General features: G+C 41.4%; 1 protein-coding gene across 8 annotated transcripts in view; it reads left to right on the top strand.

Annotated features, from left to right (window-relative positions):
• Positions 1-22,148, top strand: part of C2H8orf34 (chromosome 2 C8orf34 homolog) — a 366,689-nt gene that overhangs the window by 56,149 nt on the left and 288,392 nt on the right. For all 8 annotated transcript variants that reach the window (XR_012157171.2, XM_073330917.2, XM_073330918.2 and 5 more), the window contains exons 5-6: positions 8,798-8,826; positions 16,097-16,269. Coding sequence is in view for 7 of the 8 variants with exons in the window: in XM_073330917.2 (XP_073187018.1) it covers positions 8,798-8,826; positions 16,097-16,269 (202 nt within the window). In the remaining variant the exon portion in view is untranslated. The remainder of the gene's footprint in view (positions 1-8,797; positions 8,827-16,096; positions 16,270-22,148) is intronic.

Below are 22,148 nucleotides of genomic sequence, written 5' to 3'. Positions count from 1 at the left end.
CTAATAAATTACACACATTATGTTCTCTTTCCATATTTTAATTCAAAATGAGTCCCAATGAGGGCAGATGATGATAGATCTCCCTTAGTTTTGTGAGAGTCATTTTCACTCAACTAACTTGCTGGTTTATGTTTTTCATTACATACATTTAAATATATTACATTTTCTTATTACATATAAGTCCATTAACTGGTGTGCCATTCATCAGAGAGGAGGTTTAGCAATACAGGGTTTTTGATGCCTTGTTTTAGGCTAGACTAAGCTTATATATTCCCCTAGTGTTTGTGAAAATGAACTTGTTGCTGTTAAATTTTTGACACCAAATGCTAAACATTGCTCCGTGAAAGGTTGTAGTCAAAGAGTGAATGAAAATTAAAATACACTATATGGTGTGTTAATGATATTTGGTTTTATTACAATAGAGCAGTATGAATTATACTCTAGTACAAATGATGACTATATATAAGAGCTAGGGATTATTAATAATTTATACCCTTTCTAACTTTCTCCTTTAAAAATATTTTGAAAGTGCACTTATGGCTCAGCATATCAAAGTTAGAGAAATCTGCCTAAAGACAAATTTGCTTTCTTTACTATGGAAGATATTATTCCTAGATTGAATGGAATCAACCTCTATTCATTACTTCATGCTGGAAGTCAGTTTTAGGCAGAGGACCCTGCCTCCAGACACTGACACAATGAACACATTTATTTCTTCACTCTCACAGTACTGTTACTACAGATTGCCATTTGACATCACAAAGAAATCTCCAATCCACAACAGAAAATGAGAGAACAACTTGGAGGACAAAGAGGTGGTATATTTATGGGCAGTATATTAATCTATGCTGAGATAAAAGAAAATCATGACAAACAATTGACCAGTATTCTAGATGTAAAGGAGTTGGAGGGTGCATGTAACAGGGTGGCTTATCTCATTCTTAGGGCCCTACCAAATTCACAGTCCATTTTGGTCAATTTCACAGCCATAGGATTTTTAAAAATTGTAAATTTCATGATTTCAGCTATTTAAATCTGAAATGTCACCGCTGTTGTAATTGTAGGGTCCTGACCCTAAAAGGGGTTATTAACGCGGGGAGAGGGAGGGTTCACAAGGTTATTGTAAGAAGGTAGCAGTACCACAACCCCTACTTCTGCGCTGCTGCTGCTGGTGGCGCTGCCTTCAGAGCTGGGCAGCTGGAGAGTGACAGCTGCTGGTCGGGAGCCCAGCTCTGAAGGCAGCGCTGCCGTCAGCAGCAGCCCAGAAGTAAGGAATTAATGGTATAGTATTGGCACCCTTACATCTGTGCTGCTGCTTGCAAAGCTGGGCCCTCAGTCAGCATCCACCACCGTCTGGCCACCCAACTCTGAAGGTAGCAACGCAGAAGTAAGGATGGCAAGGCGTGGTATTGCCACTCTTTACTTCTGCACTGCTGCTGGCGGAGTGCTGCCATCAGAGCTGGGTGCCCGGCCAAAAGCTGCCCTCTGGTTGCCCAGCTCTGAAGGCAGCACAGAAGTAAAGGTGGCAATACCATGACCCCTCTAAAATAACCTTGTTTACACACACACACACACACACCCCCACCCACACTCACTCACTCCCTTTTGGGTCTGGACCCCCAATTTGAGAAATGCTGATCTCCCCTGTGAAATCTGTATAGTATAGGGTAAAAGCAAGCAAAAGACCTGATTTCATGGTGGATGCACTGTAGGTGTATTTGGGACCCGTTTGGTTCAAGGGTTGGGACTAGCTCGCTCTGGATGAGGGTCTGACTACGTCTGGAGCCAATGAGAGCCACCAAGGGTGTCCAATTTACATGCACAGGGACCCCAAGCTTCTCTGGGGTCATCTTCTGGGCCTGTGGACTGGCTACCCAGGCTTGTCTATAATTGCAATCCATGTAGGGTCAATCCCTTTGGAAATGCCTGTCTTGGCCATGCTCATAACTGTCTCAGGTCCCTGTGGCCAGAGAGTCCATTTTCAGCAACCCGAACCCCACCCAAGGGTCTTCATCCCATTGGGATGAGACTCGGGTGGCAAGCGGCCACTGAGTTGTGCCTAGGTGGTTGGCCGGAGCCTCAGACAGGCATTGGGATCCTCCGGACTTTGTCAGGCATGGGCTTCCCCCAGCTGGTTGATCCCTTTCCCTCAACTCTTCTGGTTTTCAGTCCCGTGGCTCTCCACTTTTGGCCACCAAGTAAACTTCCCCCCGGCTGGGAGGATTTGAGTGAACTGCTCCAGGACTATGGCTTCTGCTACCTGGGTTCTGGACTGCTTGTCCAGTTTCAGCCACAGCCAGGCGTAATCCGTGAGGTGCTGGGCCACTGCTCTTCATATAGCCCCCAAAGGGTACCACTCTCAACGGAAACACTGTTTGGTATGTCTCAGGGCTGATGCCTGTGTGATCAAGTATAGCCTCCTTCACCTTTTCATAGTCTAGTGCTTCTCAGTGGTCAAGGTTGCAATAAGCTGCCTGGGCGGGTCCCGTCAAGTATGGGTCTATAAGGGTAGCCCTGGGCTACTTCCTACCATGACTCTGTGGTCTGGGCGACTATTGGGTTCCTCTGCCTGGGTTGTTCCTGGTGGCTTCGAACTCCCTGTGGTGTCCACAGGTATTGGGGCATCACAGAATCATAGAATATCAGGGTTGGAAGGGACCTCAGGAAGTCATCGAGTCCCCTGCTCAGACCAGGACCAATCCTCAACTAAATCATCCCAGCCAGGGCTTTGTCAAGCCTGACCTTAAAAACTTCTAAGGAAGGAGATTCCACCACCTCCCTAGGTAACGCATTCCAGTGTTTCACCACCCTCCTAGTGAAAAAGTTTTTCCTAATATCCAACCTAAACCTCCTCTACTGCAACTTGAGACCATTACTCCTTGTTCCGTCATCTGCTACCACTGAGAACAGTCTAGATCCATCCTCTTTGGAACCCCCTTTCAGGTAGTTGAAAGCAGCTATCAAATCCCCCCTCATTCTTCTCTGCCGCAGACTGAACAATCCTAGTTCCCTCAGCCTCTCCTCATAACTCATGTGTTCCAGTCCCCTAATCGTTTTTGTTGCCCTCCGCTGCACGTTTTCCAATTTTTCCACATCCTTCTTGTAGTGTGGAGCCCAAAACTGGACACAGTACTCCCAGATGAGGCCTCACCAATGTTGAATAGAGGGGAACGATCACGTTCCTCGATCTGCTGGCAATGCCCCTACTTATACATCCCAAAATGCCATTGGCCTTCTTGGCAACAAGGGCACACTGTTGACTCATATCTAGCTTCTTGTCCCCTGTAATCCCTAGGTCCTTCTCTGCAGAACTGCTGCCTAGCCATTTGGTCCTTAGTCTGTAGCGGTGCATTGGATTCTTCCGTCCTAAGTGCGGGACTCTGCACTTGTCCTTGTTGAACCTCATCAGATTTCTTTTGGTCCAATCCTCTAATTTGTCTAGGGCCCTTTGTATCCTAGTTCTACCCTCCAACATATCTACTTCTCCTCCCAGTTTAGTGTCATCTGCCAACTTGCTGAGGGTGCAATCCACAGCATCCTCCAGATCATTAACGAAGATATTGAACAAAACCAGCCTGAGGACCAACCCTTGGGGCACTCCACTTGATACCGGCTGCCAACTAGACATGGAGCCATTGATCGCTACCCATTAAGCCCGACAATCTAGCCAGCTTTCTATCCACCTTATCGTCCATTCATCCAGCCCACACTTCTTTAACTTACTGGCAAGAATACTGTGGGAGACCGTGTCAAAAGCTTTGCTAAAGTCAAGGAACAACACGTCCACTGCTTTCCCCTCATCCAGAGAGCCAGTTATCTCATCGTAGAAGGCAATTAGATTAGTCAGGCATGACTTGCCCTTGGTGAATCCATGCTGACTGTTCCTGATTCCTTTCCTCTCCTCTAAGTGCTTCAGAATTGATTCCTTGAGGACCTGCTCCATGATTTTTCCAGGGACTGAGGTGAGGCTGACAGGCCTGTAGTTCCCAGGATCCTTCTCCTTCCCTTTTTTAAAGATGGGCACTACATTAGCCTTTTTCCAGTCATCCGGGACCTCCCCCAATCGCCATGAGTTTTCAAAGATAATGGCCAATGGCTCTGCAATCACATCTGCCAACTCCTTTAGCACTCTCGGATGCAGCGCATCCGACCCCATGGACTTGTGCTCATCCAGCTTTTCTAAATAGTCCCGAACCACTTCTTTCTTCAGAGAGGGCTGGTCACCTCCTCCCCATGCTGTGCTGCCCAGTGCAGCAGTCTGCCAGGGTCTCAGCGCCTCTGGCTTCTGCAGTCGGGGGCTGCGACGACTCTAAGGCTGGAGTCTGCAGCGGACATCCTTCCTCTCTGGTAGTGAGCCCCCACTTAGCTGAGCTGCTCACTCTTATACTGGTACTGCATATAGGGCATAACCAGTAGGGGCATAGGGATGGGGCTGTCTCAGCCCACTTACCCCACACTGCATAGGAAAGGGTTGGGGTAAGTTCACCCTGTTACACACAGGCACATTGCTAGCCCCTCTACAGCATACACAGGGCTCAACTGGGAGTGGGAAGGAATGCAACAAATACCTGTGAGACACCTTTGAATATGCCTTTGGATTTGCATTTCCTTCCTTCCAAGTACTTTCTAGGATATACACTTCACATGTATTGTCCCCAAAAGGGCTTTGGAGTTCCTAATACTTTCCAGGTGTTGCATTAGGCAGTCTCCTAAAGAAGTTACATACAGTTCACAATAACACATACACAATTGTATTTTTAATTCAATGGTCCCCAAAGGTAAAGGTAGAAGAGGGTTCCAAAAAGAATTAGATTAATTCATGGAATATAGGTCTATCAATGGCTATTAGCCAAGATGGCCAGGGATGCAATTCCATGGTCCAGGTGTCATTAAACCTCTGACTGCCAGAAGCTGGGGCTGGACGACCCTGGATGGATCACTTGTTAATTGCCATGTTCTGTTCATTCCCTTTGAAACATCTGGCATTGTACCATGTCAGAAGACAAGATATTTCAGAATCTTTAACATAAAATTCTGTTAGTTTTTAGATTAGATTATATTAAATTAAATCGTATTCAGAGGTCAGAGTCTGAAAGACCAGAATTAAGTGATAATCGTTTGATTTCAGCTTAACAGTATGTGTTTAGATTTCATATTTACAAATAATTCTGTTTTAAACTGACACCATCAACTTGAAATGTAACCAGTTACAATAAATGAATTTAAAATAGTTTCATATACCAGGTTTATCCCTTTGTCTACTTGACAATCTTTTGTTTTACAGTCATATTTTTCTATTTTTTAAAATGTGTGTTCTCTCCTCTGTGCTGTATTAAAAAAAATTCACACAAACAATGGAATTTGATAGGCTGTACAAGGAAAATGGTGTCAAATGCACAAGGTAATGAAAATGGAGTGACGTTTTTTGCTCTAATTTTATCAGTTTTCAGAATTTTATGACTTAATTGCAACAATAGTGAGTAAATGGTATGAACAGAAGTGTGGTTTTTAAATTGACTGTGTCATTTTCAAATAAATAAATTACTTTGAAAATAACCTGCTTTAACAACAAAAAGTCAGTATTTGCCAACAGTTAAGGAAGTAACTGTGGTAACTCAGATACAGTTGTTTGGTGGTTATGATTCACCCTGTCCAGGGAGCACCCATAGCCACTGGAAGTCTCTGCTAGCAACACTTCAATCAAGCTCTGCTATTAGGGAGTTAGAAGAAGTCACTGGGGCCCAGCATCAGTTCAGATGGCCCTGGAATCCTTTGGATCCTGGGGGATCTGCCAGCTTTGAGGGTTGTCCACATTGCCCCTTTTGAAGATGCATGAAAAAAGCTATGTGGGAGGATCTCTGTGAAGAAGTCCTCATTGAAATCCCTCTCTTGTTTTCCTGTATTGCCATAGGGAGGGAGTGATGTAGGTATGAGACAGGACTTCAGGATCTGGCCCTGTGATTACAAATATATGAATCCCTAAAATTCTGCTTTTTTTGTTCTGTGTTTATTTCTTATGATATCATCAGCTGTGGTACATGTGTAACTTTTCCTACTTAATGTTCAGGGCGTGGTACCGTGGGACCTTCATCCCTGATTAGGGCCTATAAGCATATTTATAATGAAATAATAAATCAGTAAGTATCCTGTGGGAAGGAATCCTGCAAACAGAAAACCTGACCATTTGTAGTATAGAATGATTTCCTTTTGGCATAATGGGAACATCAGGGTATGTTATCATTTTCACATTTGTCATTTCTAGTTCCCTGAATTTAAACTCAAGGAAAATTCCTTAAGAAGTAAATCTGGATGGAGAAATGCTCTTGCCATTAACCCTTTGAATCCTAACGTTGGTGTATATTGTTATCTTCAGGATTCTAGGACATTGGACAGGAGCCAAGTTACGTTGACTTCCATGTGGCTCCTCCTTCCTTATACTCCTGCCATGGTCTCTTCTTTTCCTGCTTAAGAATGAGCTCTTCCCTAGGGTCTTGCAACATAACCCCTCCTCAGGCAGAACGTAACCCCTTCTTAGGCAGGTACGGAGCCCTTCTGCTTCTTGTTTACTTTACCCTCCTCGGTGCTAGGCATAAGCAGATTAAGCAATTGCTTAGGGCCCCACACAGCTCAAGGGGGCCCCCTGTTAGTTGTTAGTATGTGTTGTCAGGGTGCAACAATATTCCTGTTTATGGCCCCAAATAGGCTAGCACCAGCACTGCCTCCTAGGCATAGAGTCATCCTGGGCTTTGTAATGATTCTGCTTCTTTTGTGATTGCTTTTGACAATGAAAAGAAGTCCATCTGCGTTGCTTTCTGGCTCAAGAGACCCAACATTAGTGACTGGACATGTGGAGCAGGAGAATAGGGGACTGCTCACAGGGCAAAAAAGCTGGTTTAAAAAATCATTGAAAGTTGCTGAGAAGATGTAGAGTGTCTGAATGGATAGATCATAATATCTGGATTAGCTTTAGTTTTCCAGAAAAAATCAAATGCTATGGAGAGCTGGTTTTTGGAAATCCTTACTTAGGTTTACAGAGCTGTGCATGGTGAAGAGACAGCTACATTTCATTTTCACTCTTTACTTCTGGGCAGCTGGTTTCACTTGCATACACCCACACAACTCGGGGGTGAGAATGAAGGGAGGAACAATGGATTTCATGGCATATGTTACTCGAACTGGGACAAGTTCCTGCTCCACGTACTATATGGACAGTAGTGTAGTTATGTACTAAATAAAAGCCTTAAGGTATTGAAAACAGATTAATTGCTGTGGGGATAGACAAAGTGCATTTTGTTGAATTTAATTTGTAAACACTGAATGACTGAAAAAATGTTCCATTAACATGTATTGATCAGGTCCTAAAATGTTAATTATAGTTCTGTTTGTATTTCACTATGTTTTAAAAACAAATCAGTAAAAGTAAGCCATCTAAAATGAAAAGTAGCAACATGTTGGTATATTTGAAAATTTATCAATAAAGTAAAAAATCATACACCTATGGTATAAAAATAACATGCTGTTAACTGTGTGCAGTATTATTGGAAATAAGTTTAGACTGAGCTAACCCCAGGGTAAATTTACAAAGATAAAGAACAATTTTAGCTCTCAAATCTGCTCCTAGATGTATAATGCATAGCTTATAAAATGAGCTGTCCTATACTGGAGAGCAGGATCACTTTATAAGTCTTAGATGACAGTCATAAGAACATAAGAATGGCCCTACTGGGTCAGACCAAAGGTCCATCTAGCCCAGTATCCTATCTTCCAACAGCAGCCAATGCCAGGTGTCCCAGATGGAATGAACAGAACAGGTAATCATCAAGTGATACATCCCCCAAAAGTTTTGGCTGAGGTTTAGAGCAAAATCACTCTACGGGTTCAGTGGAATGCCAGGAGAAAAGGGTGCAGGATGGTGTTGCATATGACATAGTGAGGCAGGATGAGCAGCATCCTTTTCATAGCACATGGGGTTGTACTGGCAGCTATGCACGTCTAACACACTGCAGCCTACACCATATGCACACAGATATGATATAAATGGGACATAGTGAAGCCTCAAGCAGGCAACTGTATATGTTGCTATCAGCCGAAAGTGTAAGTCATCAGAATATTAGGTGCCATGTTGTACTTCCTCAGGATTTGGAAGAGCTGCCCTATCTAGTAGCGTGATCTTCCCTGCAAGACACTGGACTTAATTCTCTTCTAACAGGTTTAATTCCATTGACTTTCATGGAGTTATTCCTGCAAGTGCAAAGTAGAGCAGAGTCAGGCTTATGTTGCCTTTTGATGGCAGGCAGATACAATGCATATGCTGTGTGGATGTTTGTTGGTCAAAGCAGGATTTGAATCATAATGTGCTCAGACTAGAAATATTAAATTGCTTTTTTAATTTTAGAAAACAAATAGAAGCAAATTTTAGCTTTTCGCCAGTCCATTATCACAGCCACAAATTTCCAGAAAGAAAAGGAGTACTTGTGACACCTTAGAGACTAACAAATTTATTTGAGCAAATAAATTTGTTAGTCTCTAAGGTGCCACAAGTACTCCTTTTCTTTTTACAAATTTCCAGAGTTTCATAATTGTTTGAAAGCTCAGTTTGATTATATTGCACCTGAAGAAAATTATAGTACATTGCTTTTGGTCAAGTTCACTAATGGAACATAATATAACAGACTGCATTTGCAAGAAGAGAATTATGCAAGTTTCAAGATTAAAATTTGTTTTACTTACTGTAACAAAATACATTTCCACAAAGAATGTTTCTCAAATTGCTTTTTAAAATCTGCTTTGTTTTCAGGCATTGCTATTTCTGATGAACTTGAGAAGGTAAGAGATATTGTGTACCTAATGAATAGTGCAAACAGGCAGATTTTTATGTAGTTTTAGGCAGTGAGAGTTCAATTTTGCAGTCCTTGCACGTATGCTTAACTCTTATTTAGTTCAGTGGGGAGTTGGGTACCTAAGGGCCATTGACAGGGCTCGTATATGTTATGGACCTGATCGAAAGTCCACTGGCATCAGCGGAAAGTCTCCCATTGACTTTAATGGGGTTTAGCTCAGGCCACATAAAAGCTATTGAGCTGTACATCTTATTTTGCTTAATTTGGTCTACAGCGATAATTTAATAGGATATCTAAAGCTAAATATTTCCGAGAAGTATAAGTATTTTTGATTTGAGGTCATATTTTTGGGTAGCTCCTATAAAATTTAAGTTAATTATACTGTTTGTGAAAATCTTTAGGAGTATTCTTTGGCCCCAAATCTGATTAGGTATGCACATGCCAGAAAAACAACATGAAAACTAAGTTCACAGTTGCCTGCAGTATAAGATGAGCTCCTCAATTCTGGCCACTTAAAGTGATGGAGAGACTTTTCCAAGACAGGGGTTTCAGCGAAGCATGATGGATATTGCCAAGGAGTCATGTGGGATATTGGGCTGCTATCTACAAATGACGGTGTTTACTCACACCTCTTGTGTGTTTTGGCACTGATCTTTTTAATGGTAACATGCATTCTAAACTCAAGTAATCCTGTTAATTACGTTAAGCATGTGCTTATAAGCATTTCAGGACTTGGACCTTTACTCTTACTTTTTACACATATCTAGAACTGTGTCCAGTAGTAGTTGTTAAATGTAAAAACAAAAGACCTGCTATTAGAACCCTGACAATGTGAATAGTTTGTATTGAAATGAGTGAGCCAGTCATAATTGTTTTGCCTGTCATAAACCTGTGAAATGTCACTTTTTTTGTTGAAGAACAGAAGCATTTTGAGTGAAAGAGAATTCATTATTCCACACACTTTTTTTTATTTTTGAGGAAGTATCTAAAGAAACTTATATTTCATCTTGATGAAGACCTCTTTTTGCCTCAAAACATGCAATATTTTGAAATGTTATGTTTCAGTGTGAAAATCACCATTTAATGGGAAGCAATGTATTGGTGACATTACTGAGATACTGATTTGTTAAATAAATTTCAGCAAAAATGGAGTTAATTTGTTACTGTACTTAACTGCTTATTTAGAACATTCTGAAATTTTGTTTTAATCCTTGTCTACTTTTCAGTCGTGCAAACTGTTTCACATCTTTACATTATTGCATCTGCTTTATCATATGTTTCTGAGTAAAATATGTAAAGTGGAAAAAAATAAAGAGAAACCATCACTTTGAAAATTACATTAATTTTTTTTATGCAATGTAGTTGTAACTGTGCTGGTCCCAGGATATTAGAGAGACAAGGTGGGTAAAGTAATATCTTTTGTTGGACTAACTTCTGTTTGGCGAGAGAGAGACAAGCTTTTGAGCTACACAGAGCTCTTCAGGTCACCAAAGTTTGTCTCTCTCACTAACAGAAGTTGTTCCAATAAAAGATATGACCTCACTCACCTTGTTGCAAATTCCTAAAATTACTATAATTAAAACAGATTAATTTACATATCTTTCCTCTTTATTCAGTGTAATTACTTTGTGTATAGTTAGTTTTACTGTTTTGTTGGTGAGATAAACCCTTTTCTAGCCCCTGCAAGAAGTTTTTTTTTTTTCCCCCAGTAAGAGCAGGAGCAAAGCTGACCCTGAAAGCAAAGAGGCAGCAGGCAGAGTGTGCACAGAAAGAAACTGAAGGAGAGGTGTTGTGATTCACAGATCAATAGATTTAAGGCCAAAAGGGACCATTATGATCATCTAGTCTGACCTTTGAACTACAGGAGTCACCCTCTAACATTGTACAGTAACAGTATTAAACATAAAACAGTATTATCCCTAAAGCTGCTCTATGTCTCTGCAGCACTATAAAACCTCTCCTGCCTGGTTTAATTTTCATAAAGAAGCAGTAAACACAACTTCACAGGAAGAGGGATGAGCCTGAGCATGTTGGCTATCATAGTCTTAGGATTCCACAAAGGACCCTGCTCAATATAACAGGGGAACATAAAAAACTCACTCAGTTTTAAAGCATTTTTAGAATTCAAGATACACTATTTAAAGAGTGCTGTATTAGAAAACTGTTCTTTTAATTAGTTATTTAAAATCAAGTTGCATCCTTTCCTGAAATGTGTAGCCCTGGATATGTTTACTAAAGGTAATTAAATTATTTGAAAATATTTTCAATATTTATTCATAGCTACATCTTAAATGTGTGAGACACTCAGGTTAAATAGCAATTTTAATAATAGTGGGGTAATGGGTAATTATAGGCAATGGGTGGGTAATAGACAAACACTAATTGCACATCTCCGTTCATGTTATTTCACAGACAGCGTTGCAAAGGCTAGGGCCAGCACTGCCCAAAAGGGTTCCTGGAAGTATGATTAGTTCATGCATGGGTTCTCTGGCTCCTCCAGTGAGGGCTGCTGCATTCTGGGTGCTATTTACATTTTAGAAAGGGCAGATGGTATTTGAACCACTGATATCACTAGGTTCCACTAGGAAAGAGTAGCTTGAAATGCAGCCCGGACTCTGAGAATGTCCTGCTGGTTGCCCAGAAGAATGAGTTGAATCAGCTGTTAGTATTTTGCTTCATCCTCTCCTGGGGCAGAACCTTCCACTTCGGGAGTGCACTGCTAGCTCCAGATCCTCAGCTTTATGGAATACGAATTGCAGGGTTGCAGTTGCAACCGCCTTCCAGTATACTTGCTACCAGCATGGGGCCCCTCTGCCTGTCCTTGTATTCCAGAGGCAATTCAAGTGCCTTGTTTTAGCTTACATCAGAGAATAACGTGGCCAAGTACATTTACAATCTAGAGACTTGAAATTGGTCTGATATGTTTACAATGAAAATGTCTAATTTCAAATGCAGTTTTATGCATATGAGATGTAATAGTCGTATTGCTAACCCAACGTTTTCAAAACATAATGAGTAAGACCCCAAAATCACGAGAGATTCAGAAGTCATGAGATTTTTGAACAATAATATATTAATATACAATAATATATTGGGGAGTTTTATTTGCCTTTTGTTTTTTGACCTTTTTTGGCATTTCCAACCTTTTCTTCAGAAATGTAAGGGCTGTTTTTTAAAAATAAAGCTAACATTCTGAATCAGAAGCCTCCAGGGATTGGGGCTTTACATAAAACTCCAGATAAAGTGAGATTTCAATAACATTGTGAGATTTGGCAACAGTGCATACCAATTCCTTTGTTTCACTCACTTTTAGCAGTAACAGTTAGTAATTGGAGAATACCAAAGAGTCAGTGATTTGGGTTACACAGGGGTGAAGGTGGCCCAGTACATAAGTTTTGACACCCTACCCCCCAGCCTAATATTAAAACATTCAATTAGGGTTTTTTTCTAAGACTATTTTTTATCTGTGCTATCTCAAAGATACTTTTTTCATTTTCTAATCCTGTAAATACAAATATACTGCACCCATAAATACAGGATCCATTAAACTATAATCTATAGAGGAGAACAAATCTCAACTTTAAACAACGGGTGAGTGCTGCACTCGAGAAGTGGCAGAACACAAGTACCAGAAAAGCCGAGTTGCTGTTCTGGCTCCCCAAAAAAGTGCCAGAACAGTGTCCTGGAGCATTCTGACGGGATTCGAGCAATGACTTTAAATCATCAAATTGGACACAATTCCCTCTCCTCCTCCCCAACCTTATGGGAAGACACATGCATATGGCTAAGATTACAGACTGACTCTCTTAAATTCCTACTTATCCTCTGGAAACTCCAGGACACACCATTCTGTATCCTGTTTGTCCTTTAAGGTACTTGTCAGGCTAGCATTTCAAGGTTTAAATGGGAGATGCAGGTGAAAACCTGACTGTAAATTAAATATTTAATTTACTCAATCATTTTGAAGGAACACTCCAAATAATGCCACAGTTTTCTCAATACAATCTTCTCTGACTTCTTGTTTACCACTCTTACTGTGAGGGGCTGTAAGATTGAAAGGAAAGAAATAAATTAGGTCACTGACATTTTGATGTGTTGATCTAACTCCGTTTTAAAATGGAAGCAAGGTATAACGTGATTTGTTAAACTTATTTATTAAATTGAGCTTGAAAATGCTGTGATATAAGATGGCTCAGGACCTCCAACTGTTTGAATGGAAGTCAGCATAAAAAGGGAAAACAGCATTCATGTGCTAAAGAGTCATATGCAAAATGCACAATGTATATTGCAGGTAGGGACAGGAGAAAGTTGAGTCTGAAAAAAGTGTGGATTTTTAAGGGTCTTTTCAATTTTTCCTTATGGTAATCCACAATTTTCAGCAAAATATAAGGCAGCAGATAAAACCAATTTGTTAGCTAATTATAAATTACCCCTCTCTTTCACTCTCTCTCCTTTGGCTAAGAGCAGTTGGAACTGTTAGCAAGCACTTCCAAGGGGTAAGAGAGGCCATGAGGCCTTTACACACTTTCAGAAACTCTGTAATTGGAACATTATCTGTAATAACGGCATGACACACAGTAGTACTAGAAAAATACTACTCTTTATTTCCTCCCTCTAGTCACATGACATGGGTCAGGATTACATCTGTCAAGTGACAGGCACCACTGTCCCCTGATTCCTGTGGTGACTGTTATGCTACCTGACTGCTTTACAACACAATTCCTACAGCAAAAAACCATTTTCCACAAATTTCTGAAAAATTTAAGAGTACCACACAACAAAAATGGCAGCGATCCTAAAATGTGCTAAATCACTTTGTTTTCCCCATACAATTGTCTCCCTTTTCAACTACTAGCTTTTCAATTTTAAGATAGTTTTCAGTATTGCTACAATCTCATCTCAACCTTGCAGTAAAATGTCACCACCTAAACAATGATTTCAGTGGGCCTATAGGGAAACTCTGGGCAGAATTAAACTGACATGAAAAAGACAGTGGCAAACATACATTTTACAGAAGTATAGGGTAAAAGGTGGAGTGAGGGAATGTGGTGAGGTGTTATGGTAATACAAATAATAATAGCTAAAGAGCAAAAGAGATTAAGACCCAGATTTTACAGCTGACTCTGCATTGGGGAAGTTGATGGGTGGAATGGATGGAAGCCAACTGCAGGCTGGATATATAGATATAATTCAAAAACATCCCTTCCCATACAGGGTAAGATTCTGGCTCTTTCTAAGGTCTTCTGTGCCACTCCAAGTGGCCCTAAAACAGCCCTGAACAGGTAGCTGAGGATTTCCTCCTACGTAAGGAAAACCCTAGACTGGTGCAGAGTTAGACACCTGTTATGTGAACAAAACGCTTGCATGCTCACACAGACACACGAAATTGATCAAGGAATATAGGATCTGGCATTTGAAATCTTTTCAATTTCAAGTTTTGTCTTTTAACTCCTACATTTGGCTTCCTTATGTTAATTGGATAGACATTATTTACAGATTTCAAACACTATGAACACTTTGGTGGTTTATATTATGAATAACTGCTAATATTTCAAACTTTGCATTTACTATAATTTAAACTAGTCATCCCAATTATTTAGTGTTCCTTTAAAGATCATTTGTTGTTGAGGAGGACAAAAACATATGATTGTGAATCTAAATAATCATCCTGCTGCTGCTTCTCCAGATGCCATTTATTAGAACTGTGTTGTTCTTACAGTAGGATTATTTCATGGGATGCAGAGCCAAATAAGGGCCATAAGGATTTGTCTTCCTAAAATGACTGTCTTTCATTACAGATCAGAATATATAATATATCTTAATTAGGAGCACTGCATTTTAAGTTTCGTTGCTGTCCTAGAAATGGCATTCAATGAGTGCAGGATAACTATCTCCATCACATCATTTCAAAATGGCAATTCTGGAGCATAATGATTTTCTTCAAATTATCGCTATTCCGCATCAACTCCCACTGTATACATAAGGACACACACCGAGAAAATGGGAAAGGCTTTTGCAGTACTTTTATACAAACTCTTTACGTAATCATATGAGCCATTTGTTTCTGTGTGATGCTGTGAAACATCAGTAAAGTTTTTAAAATGCCCAGTTATTTTTTTTTGTCTCCTACTAGTTATTCCACCATATATCTTCAAGCAAATTGTCAAAAAAATATGACTTCTAGCTTTGAAATTGTAGTTTATCACAGTGGTAATACACGATATACATTATTTATTGCCTATTGCAATGCACTGAATGTCAGCCAAATAAAAAATATATTTTAATTGTGGATTTGAAAATATGGAACACAAAAAACCGGCAGGATTATTTTAAAATATTCAGTTAATTTCCATGCTCAGTAAGATTTTCACACTGAATTCATAATGCAAAAGAGAGATGATATTAAAGCGAAATATACCATCTTCGCTGTGTTCTTCAATATTCAAGTGACCTCATTCATTGCTTAACATAATTGAAACAGTGGTGCTTCCAATAGGAGGGGGTTTATTTATAGTTTTAAAGCCAAATCAGTAGTGATGGACACCTGCCACTCCTGTTCAAAACTATTGGATTTTAAAGGGAAAAATGAAGAGAGGTTCTGAGTGAAGCTGGATGAAATTTTTCAGACAAATAATTAGCTGCTGATAAATGCAGTTTTGGGTAGCCCAAAACTATTCATAACTTTGGGGAGTAATTATGGCCAAAAGAGAATTCTTTTTTAAAAAAATTGAAACATTTCATATCAACATTTTAAAGTACAGCATTTTAACTTTGTTTTGAAATGACATTTTATTTTGAAAGTTAGCTAGAATTATTTATTCTTTAAAAAGGGTAAAAGAAACACCCAAAACCAAAATGAAACTAAAAAACAAATAAACAGAAAAATTCTCACAGGTGGAACAAAACATTTTGTTCAACCTGAAAAGATTTGTTTTGTTTTATAGGCTCAGCAGCTGAGCCAAAAAATATTTTATTTCCTCAGCTCCAGTTCTGAGTACAAGGCTCGTCAAAACCTCTCTGGAGTTAGGGCCTAAATCCAATGTACACTGAAATTAATGAGAGTCTTTCCACCGATTTCCGTGGGCATTGGATCAGGCTTTTGACCTTTTAATCTCCTGTATTATTCTAATAAGAAATCAATACATGAGGTGAAGCAGTAAGTTTTTGTTTGTTCCTTGTTTCCAGTTTATAAACATCACTGAGAAGGAGCAGTGTAGAGTTGTTTTGGGTTTTTTTTTGCTTTTGTTTCTATTCAGGACACAACAGGTTTTAATGCTCCTCTTCTAAGACCTCGTGTGATTGGAGAATGGGTTGGTCGCGAGGAGAATGATGCTGATCCATTGGCTGCGGAGATGTTGCAACCTCCCGTACCAAGAAGTAAAAATGAACAATGGGATAGTGAGGATAGCAGCAGCAGTCCTGGAGGAAGGTGAGGTTTTGCTTTTATAGTTAATGACTCCTGAAAATCTCATTGCAAAAAACTCTCTAATTTTTAAAAATTATGTAACGTCCAGTTTTAAGGATCAAGAATGTGAGGTGTATTATTTTCCATATACAGTATACCAGCAACCAGAAAATATGTAGTAGGGATTTAATGATATTGGGCACAATATTGTAGATCAGGGCTTGGCAACCTATGGCACACCACGTGAGCTGATTTTCAGTGGCACTCACACTACCCGGGTTCTGACCACCAGTCCAGGGGGTTCTGCATTTTAATTTAATTTTAAATGAAGTTTCTTAAACATTTTAAAAAACGTATTTACTTTACATACAACAATAGTTTAGTTATATATTATAGACTTATAGAAAGAGACTTCTAAAAATGTTAAAATGTATTACTGGCATGCGAAACCTTAAATTAGAGTGAATAAATGAAGACTCGGCACACCACTTCTGAAAGGTTGCCGATCCCTGCTGTAGATGCTTATGCACATGTGTAGTCCCATAACTTTATTTATGTGCATAAAGTTAGGTGTATATGTTTTTATGGTAGGGTGGCCAGATGTCCCGATTTTATAGGGACAGTCCCGATTTTTGGGTCTTTTTCTTATATAGGCTCCTATTACCCCCTACCCCCTGTCCTGATTTTTCACATTTGCTGTCTGGTCACCCTAGTTTATGGAATTGGAGGCATGATTTTAGAAATGTTTTGATTGGTACTTCAGATGAGACAGTTTAAGCCGTCTTCCTTCTTTAGGTGGTTTGTTGTAGCTGTTTGCTAATTCTATCCTAGAGAAAAAGGAACAAATATGACTATCCTCATTTAAAAGAAAAATTGACGGGGAACAGCAGCTCCTTTATATTATTACAGGGCTTATCACCAACAAATTCCCCCTTCCCCCCATTTTATTTCTCATGTTCAGTTCTTCAGTTAGCATCTTGGAACTAAGCTCTTTCTCAAGGAGAACATTATATTCAGTGTAATGAATAGCTTTTGATAATTCACTGTACTCAGTTATCTCTTAGCTGAAGGGGGAAAAATCAGATTGTTAATGTACCTCAATCACAGCAAATGCATTCAGTTTTCACAAGCAGAACATTTTACTTGATTAGAATGACAAAAGTGGACTGTTTGTAACAAAAGGAAAAGGGTTCACGTTTTTTTCCAAATGTGATTCACACTTTTTTTTTCAAATGCTAATGTTGTACAGTACCTTGTACAATGTTACATTCTGTGGTGCTTCTAGAGTCATCAGGTCCTCCATTGACTAGAAGCACTAAAGTGAAAAGGCTGTGTCTTCTATGTGCCCAGACTAGGACATTGACTGTCACAAGTACATTTCCGTTCCTCCTTGACATAGGTAGAAATACTCTCCCTTTGAAAACATCTGCAACATCTATGGCCTTGAGAGCTCCTTTATGTAAGAATTTGCTCCTCTGCTTGGTCTGTCAGAAGCTGGTTTTGTTATTTTTTCAGGCTAGTGATCATTCCCTCAAGTAGGATGGCAGATAGCTCCTGTATCTTTGCCAGTCAATACCAAACTGAGCCAAGGCTCCCTCTTTTTCTCTCCCAGGCCTGGCATTGTTTGCTGGTATAACAGGGCGGGGCTATCTGGGCCCTAAGGCTTTCCTTAACCCATTCCATCCTGGTGGAAGGGTTCTCTGCTTCACCACAGATGGGCATCTATAGGTATTCTTAAAAATTCAAGTAAATAGAAATACATGATGATGGTCAGCTCACTTAGCCTGGCTTCAGACTAGAGGAAGAAAAAAGAGCTGAGCTCCAATTGGCTGCTCAGCACTGGCTCTCTGGTGGTGGTGTTGGGCAGTGGCAGTAATGGGCCATGCAGCTCATTATTGGGGCTGGCTTACCAGCCATGTGCCTGCTTTTTCAGCAGCATAATCAGAGCATAGAGATGTTCTGTTCTTGAGTGGTGATAGGAAAGGTGGATGCTGCGTCCCCTTCCTTAGAGGGAAGGAGGCAGAAGATGGCTTCCTCTTCCTAACCATCACCTAAGAGAGACAGAGAAGACAAGGGATCAACCACAAAGAACATTTTTATTTGTGAAGAAGGATATGGGAATTTTTATTTTCTGAGACTTTACTGCCAAGGGTTTTAGGGAGAATTCCGATTAGTTCCTTTGAGAGTATTATTCAAAGACACTTAATGAGGTGAGGGAAGCAACAGAGTCACCATTGTCATATTGAGGGGAGTACATGAGAGAGAAGTATGTGGTGCCTGATATGAGGAGAGAATCCTAGGGTTTGGAGGAGCCTAATTTCAGATAGAAGGGGCTGATGAAGAGTTGTTGAAAGTTTAGCACATAAGTGTCCAGGGATTATATTAAATTACATTTTCAAAATTTTTCACATTCTCCAAAATAAAATCAAACAACTTGTTTCTATGTGATTTAAAGCTGTTTTTTGTTACCTGGCCCTTAAAAGAATGCTCATGCCCCTGTAAGAGTGAATGGCCCCCAAATATATGTGATTTCATACGTGGGAGGGTGCTGATTTCATTTATGTTGTCTACCATTTCTCTTTTAATTAAAATCCATAAAGGGACACCAGTAAATATCTCTACTTTATTGCACAAGTAAAATTCATCCCTGCCCGACCACACATGGCCTACATAAACTGGCTTTGTGTAGGGAGCTAGCTGAGGTTCAGGAAGAAGCATAGGAGGCACCTGAGTCTTCTGCTTGGTGAGGGGAGTACATGAGAGAGAAGTATGTGGTGGGGCCTCACCATTTCACTCATTTCTAAAAATGACTTACGGAGCGGTGCACTGTAGGTAGCTATCCCACAGTTCTCGCAGTCTCTGCTGCCCATTGGAATTCTGGGTTAAGCTCCCAATACCTGATGTGGCAAAAACCATGTCGCGGGTGGTTTTGGGTACATGTCCCCAGTCACCCCTCCTTCCGTGAAAGCAACGGCAGACAATCGTTTTGCTCCTTTTTCCGTGTGGATGCCATACTGCTTTCAGCAGATGGTGCAGTAGGACTGCTATCCATCATCATCCACTGCTTCCATTGCAACTCTGTTCTGCTGCTATTGACTCAATAGAAAATTTCTCCACGTTGTCTGTCATGGGTTCCTGGGTATGTGTGTTCTTCCTCGGGAAATGTGCGCTGTGCTAACCGTCGTCATCCACCGCTTCCACTGCAACTCTCCTGCTCTCATGAATCCACCTCACAGGTCCTCTCGTCGTTCTCTATCAATATCTATTGTCGTGGCATCCATCGTCAGCCACCGCTTCCGCTGCAACTCTGCTCTCCTGCAGATGCCATACCACGGCAAGCATGGATCCCGCTTAGATCACCGCAGCTGTATGAACCTTGTAAACAGCTCGCACATTATCCTGCAGTATGTGCAGAACCAGAACCTGCAAAAACAGGCAAGGAGGCGACGGCAGCGCGGTGACGAGACTGATGAGAACATGGACACGGACTTCTCTCAAAGTACAGCCCCTGGCAATTTGGACATCCAAATGGGCAATGGGGCAAGCTCATGCCATGGAACGCCGATTCTGGGCCTGGAAACAAGCACAGACTGGTGGGACCACATAGTGTTGCAGATCTGGGATGATTCCCAGTGGTTGCGAAACTTTTGCTTGCATAAGGGCACTTTCATGGAATTTTGTGACTTGTTTTCCCCTGCCCTGAAGCACAAGAATACCAAGCTGAGAGCAGCTCATACAGTTCACAAGTGAGTGGCAATAGCCCTCTGGAAGCTTGCAATGCCAGACAGCTACCAGTCAGTTGGGAATCAATCTGGAGTGGGCAAATCTACTGTGGGGGCTGCTGTGGTCCAAGTAGCCAGCGTAGTCACTGAGCTGCTGCTATCAAGGGTAGTGACTCTGGGAAATGTGCAGGTCATAGTGCATGGCTTTGCTTCAATGGGATTACCTAACTGTGGTGGGGCGATAGACGGAACCCATATCCCTATCTTGGGACCAGACCACCTTGGCAGCAAGTACATAAACCAAAAGGGATACTTTTTCAATGGTGCTGCAAGCACTGGTGGATCACAAGGGACGTTTCACCAACATCAACGTAGGATGGCTGGGAAAGGTACATGAAGCTCGCATCTTCAGGAACTCTGGCCTGTTTCAACAGCTGCAGGAAGGGACTTACTTCCCAGACCAGAAAATAACTGTTGGGGATGTTGAAATGCCTATAGTTATCCTTGAGGACCCAGCCTACCCCTTAATGCCATGGCTCATGAATCCATACACAGGCAGTCTGGACAGAAGTCAGGAGCTGTTCAACTATAGGCTGAGCAGGTGGAGAATGGTGGTAGAATGTGCATTTGGACGTTAAAAAGCATGCTGGCGCAGTCTACTGACTTGGTTAGACCTCAGCGAAACTAATATTCCTATTGTTATTACTGCTTGCTGTGCGCTCCACAATATCTGTGAGAGTAAAGGGGAGACATCTATGGCGGGGTGGGAGGTTTAGGCAAATCGCCTGGCTGCTGATTACATGCAGCCAAACACCAGGGTGATTAGAAGACCACAGCAGGGCATGCTGCGCATCAGAGAAGCTTTGAAAACCAGTTTTATGACTGGCCAGTCTACAGTGTGAAAGTTCTCTTTGTTTCTCCCTGATGAAAACCTGCCCCCTTGGTTCACTCTACTTCCCTGTAAGCCAACCGCCCTCCCCTCTTTGATCACCACGTGCAGAGGCAATAAATTCATTGTTGTTTCACAATCATATATCCTTTATTAATTCATCACACAAATAGGGGGATAACTGCCACAGTAGCCAGGAGGGGTGAGGGAGGAGGGAGGCACCAGGAGGGGTGGTGGATGAGGGGAGGAGGGAAGGACTAAGCCACACTACACTTCAAAACTTATCAAATGCCAGCCTTCTGTTGCTTGGGCAGTCCTCTGGGGTGGAGTGGTTGGGTGCCCGGAGCGCCCCCCACCCCCGCTCTGCGATCTTGGGCATCTTGGTGAGGAGGCTATGGAACTTGGGGAGGAGGCCGGGCGGTTACACAGGGGCTGCAGCTGCGGTCTGTGCTCCTGCTGCCTTTCCTGCAGCTCCACCAGACACCGGAGCATATCAGTTTGATCCCCCAGTAGCCTCAGCATTGCATTCTGCGTCCTTTCATCACGTTACCACTACCTCTCCTCTTGCTCCCACAACCTCTCATCTTGCTCATCCCTCCTGTCCTAGCGTGTGTGAGTTTCTTCACTTGCCTGCCCCCAGCGCTTCCCACTGCACCTCTCTATTCAGATCCAGTACAGACACCACTGTACACATTACTTTTGCTTACATCCACTCCTCTGCTTGGAATTCCCGGGGGCTTCCATGGTCCTTGGGATTGGGCTGGTCACTCCTATGAAGTGAAGTATTTCTCTCTATGTGAAATATATGCTATATGTGAGACATACAAATCAGACAGTTCTGTGTACTGTATTGCTAAACAGCAAACACATTCCCCATTATTTTGTTTTGCTATAGGAAATATAATGAGTTGGCTGCACCCAGGGATACAGGTTCCTTTTGCTGCAGCAGCTGAGTGAGAGGCAAAATGTGCTTCCTGGATTCTTGGGACTTGCCATGCAGCAAGCTGAGCCTAGCGAGAGTGCAGCAGTGCTTCTATTGCCAACTCTTTTTGTGGCCACTCCTTGTGTATTATGGGCTGTAAGGGGAGATGGAATAGAACTGTTCTGACCTCTTTGTACTTCACAGAGTACCTCCTATTCCCCTAGCCACTGTGGTGAGGGGCTAGTTTCAGCTAGTTTACAATCCCTCTGAACTGACAAAGTCTGGAACTGGACTTGTAAAATATTGGTATTCAAAAACGCATCTTGTATAGTCAAATAGTTATTTATAAAAATAAACATAAAATAAATGC

The sequence above is a fragment of the Lepidochelys kempii genome, chromosome 2 (genome assembly GCF_965140285.1).
Source record: "Lepidochelys kempii isolate rLepKem1 chromosome 2, rLepKem1.hap1, whole genome shotgun sequence".
Lineage (NCBI taxonomy): Eukaryota > Metazoa > Chordata > Testudines > Cheloniidae > Lepidochelys > Lepidochelys kempii.
Note: the sequence above shows the minus strand (reverse complement) of the source record. Positions and strands in the feature narration are given on the sequence as shown.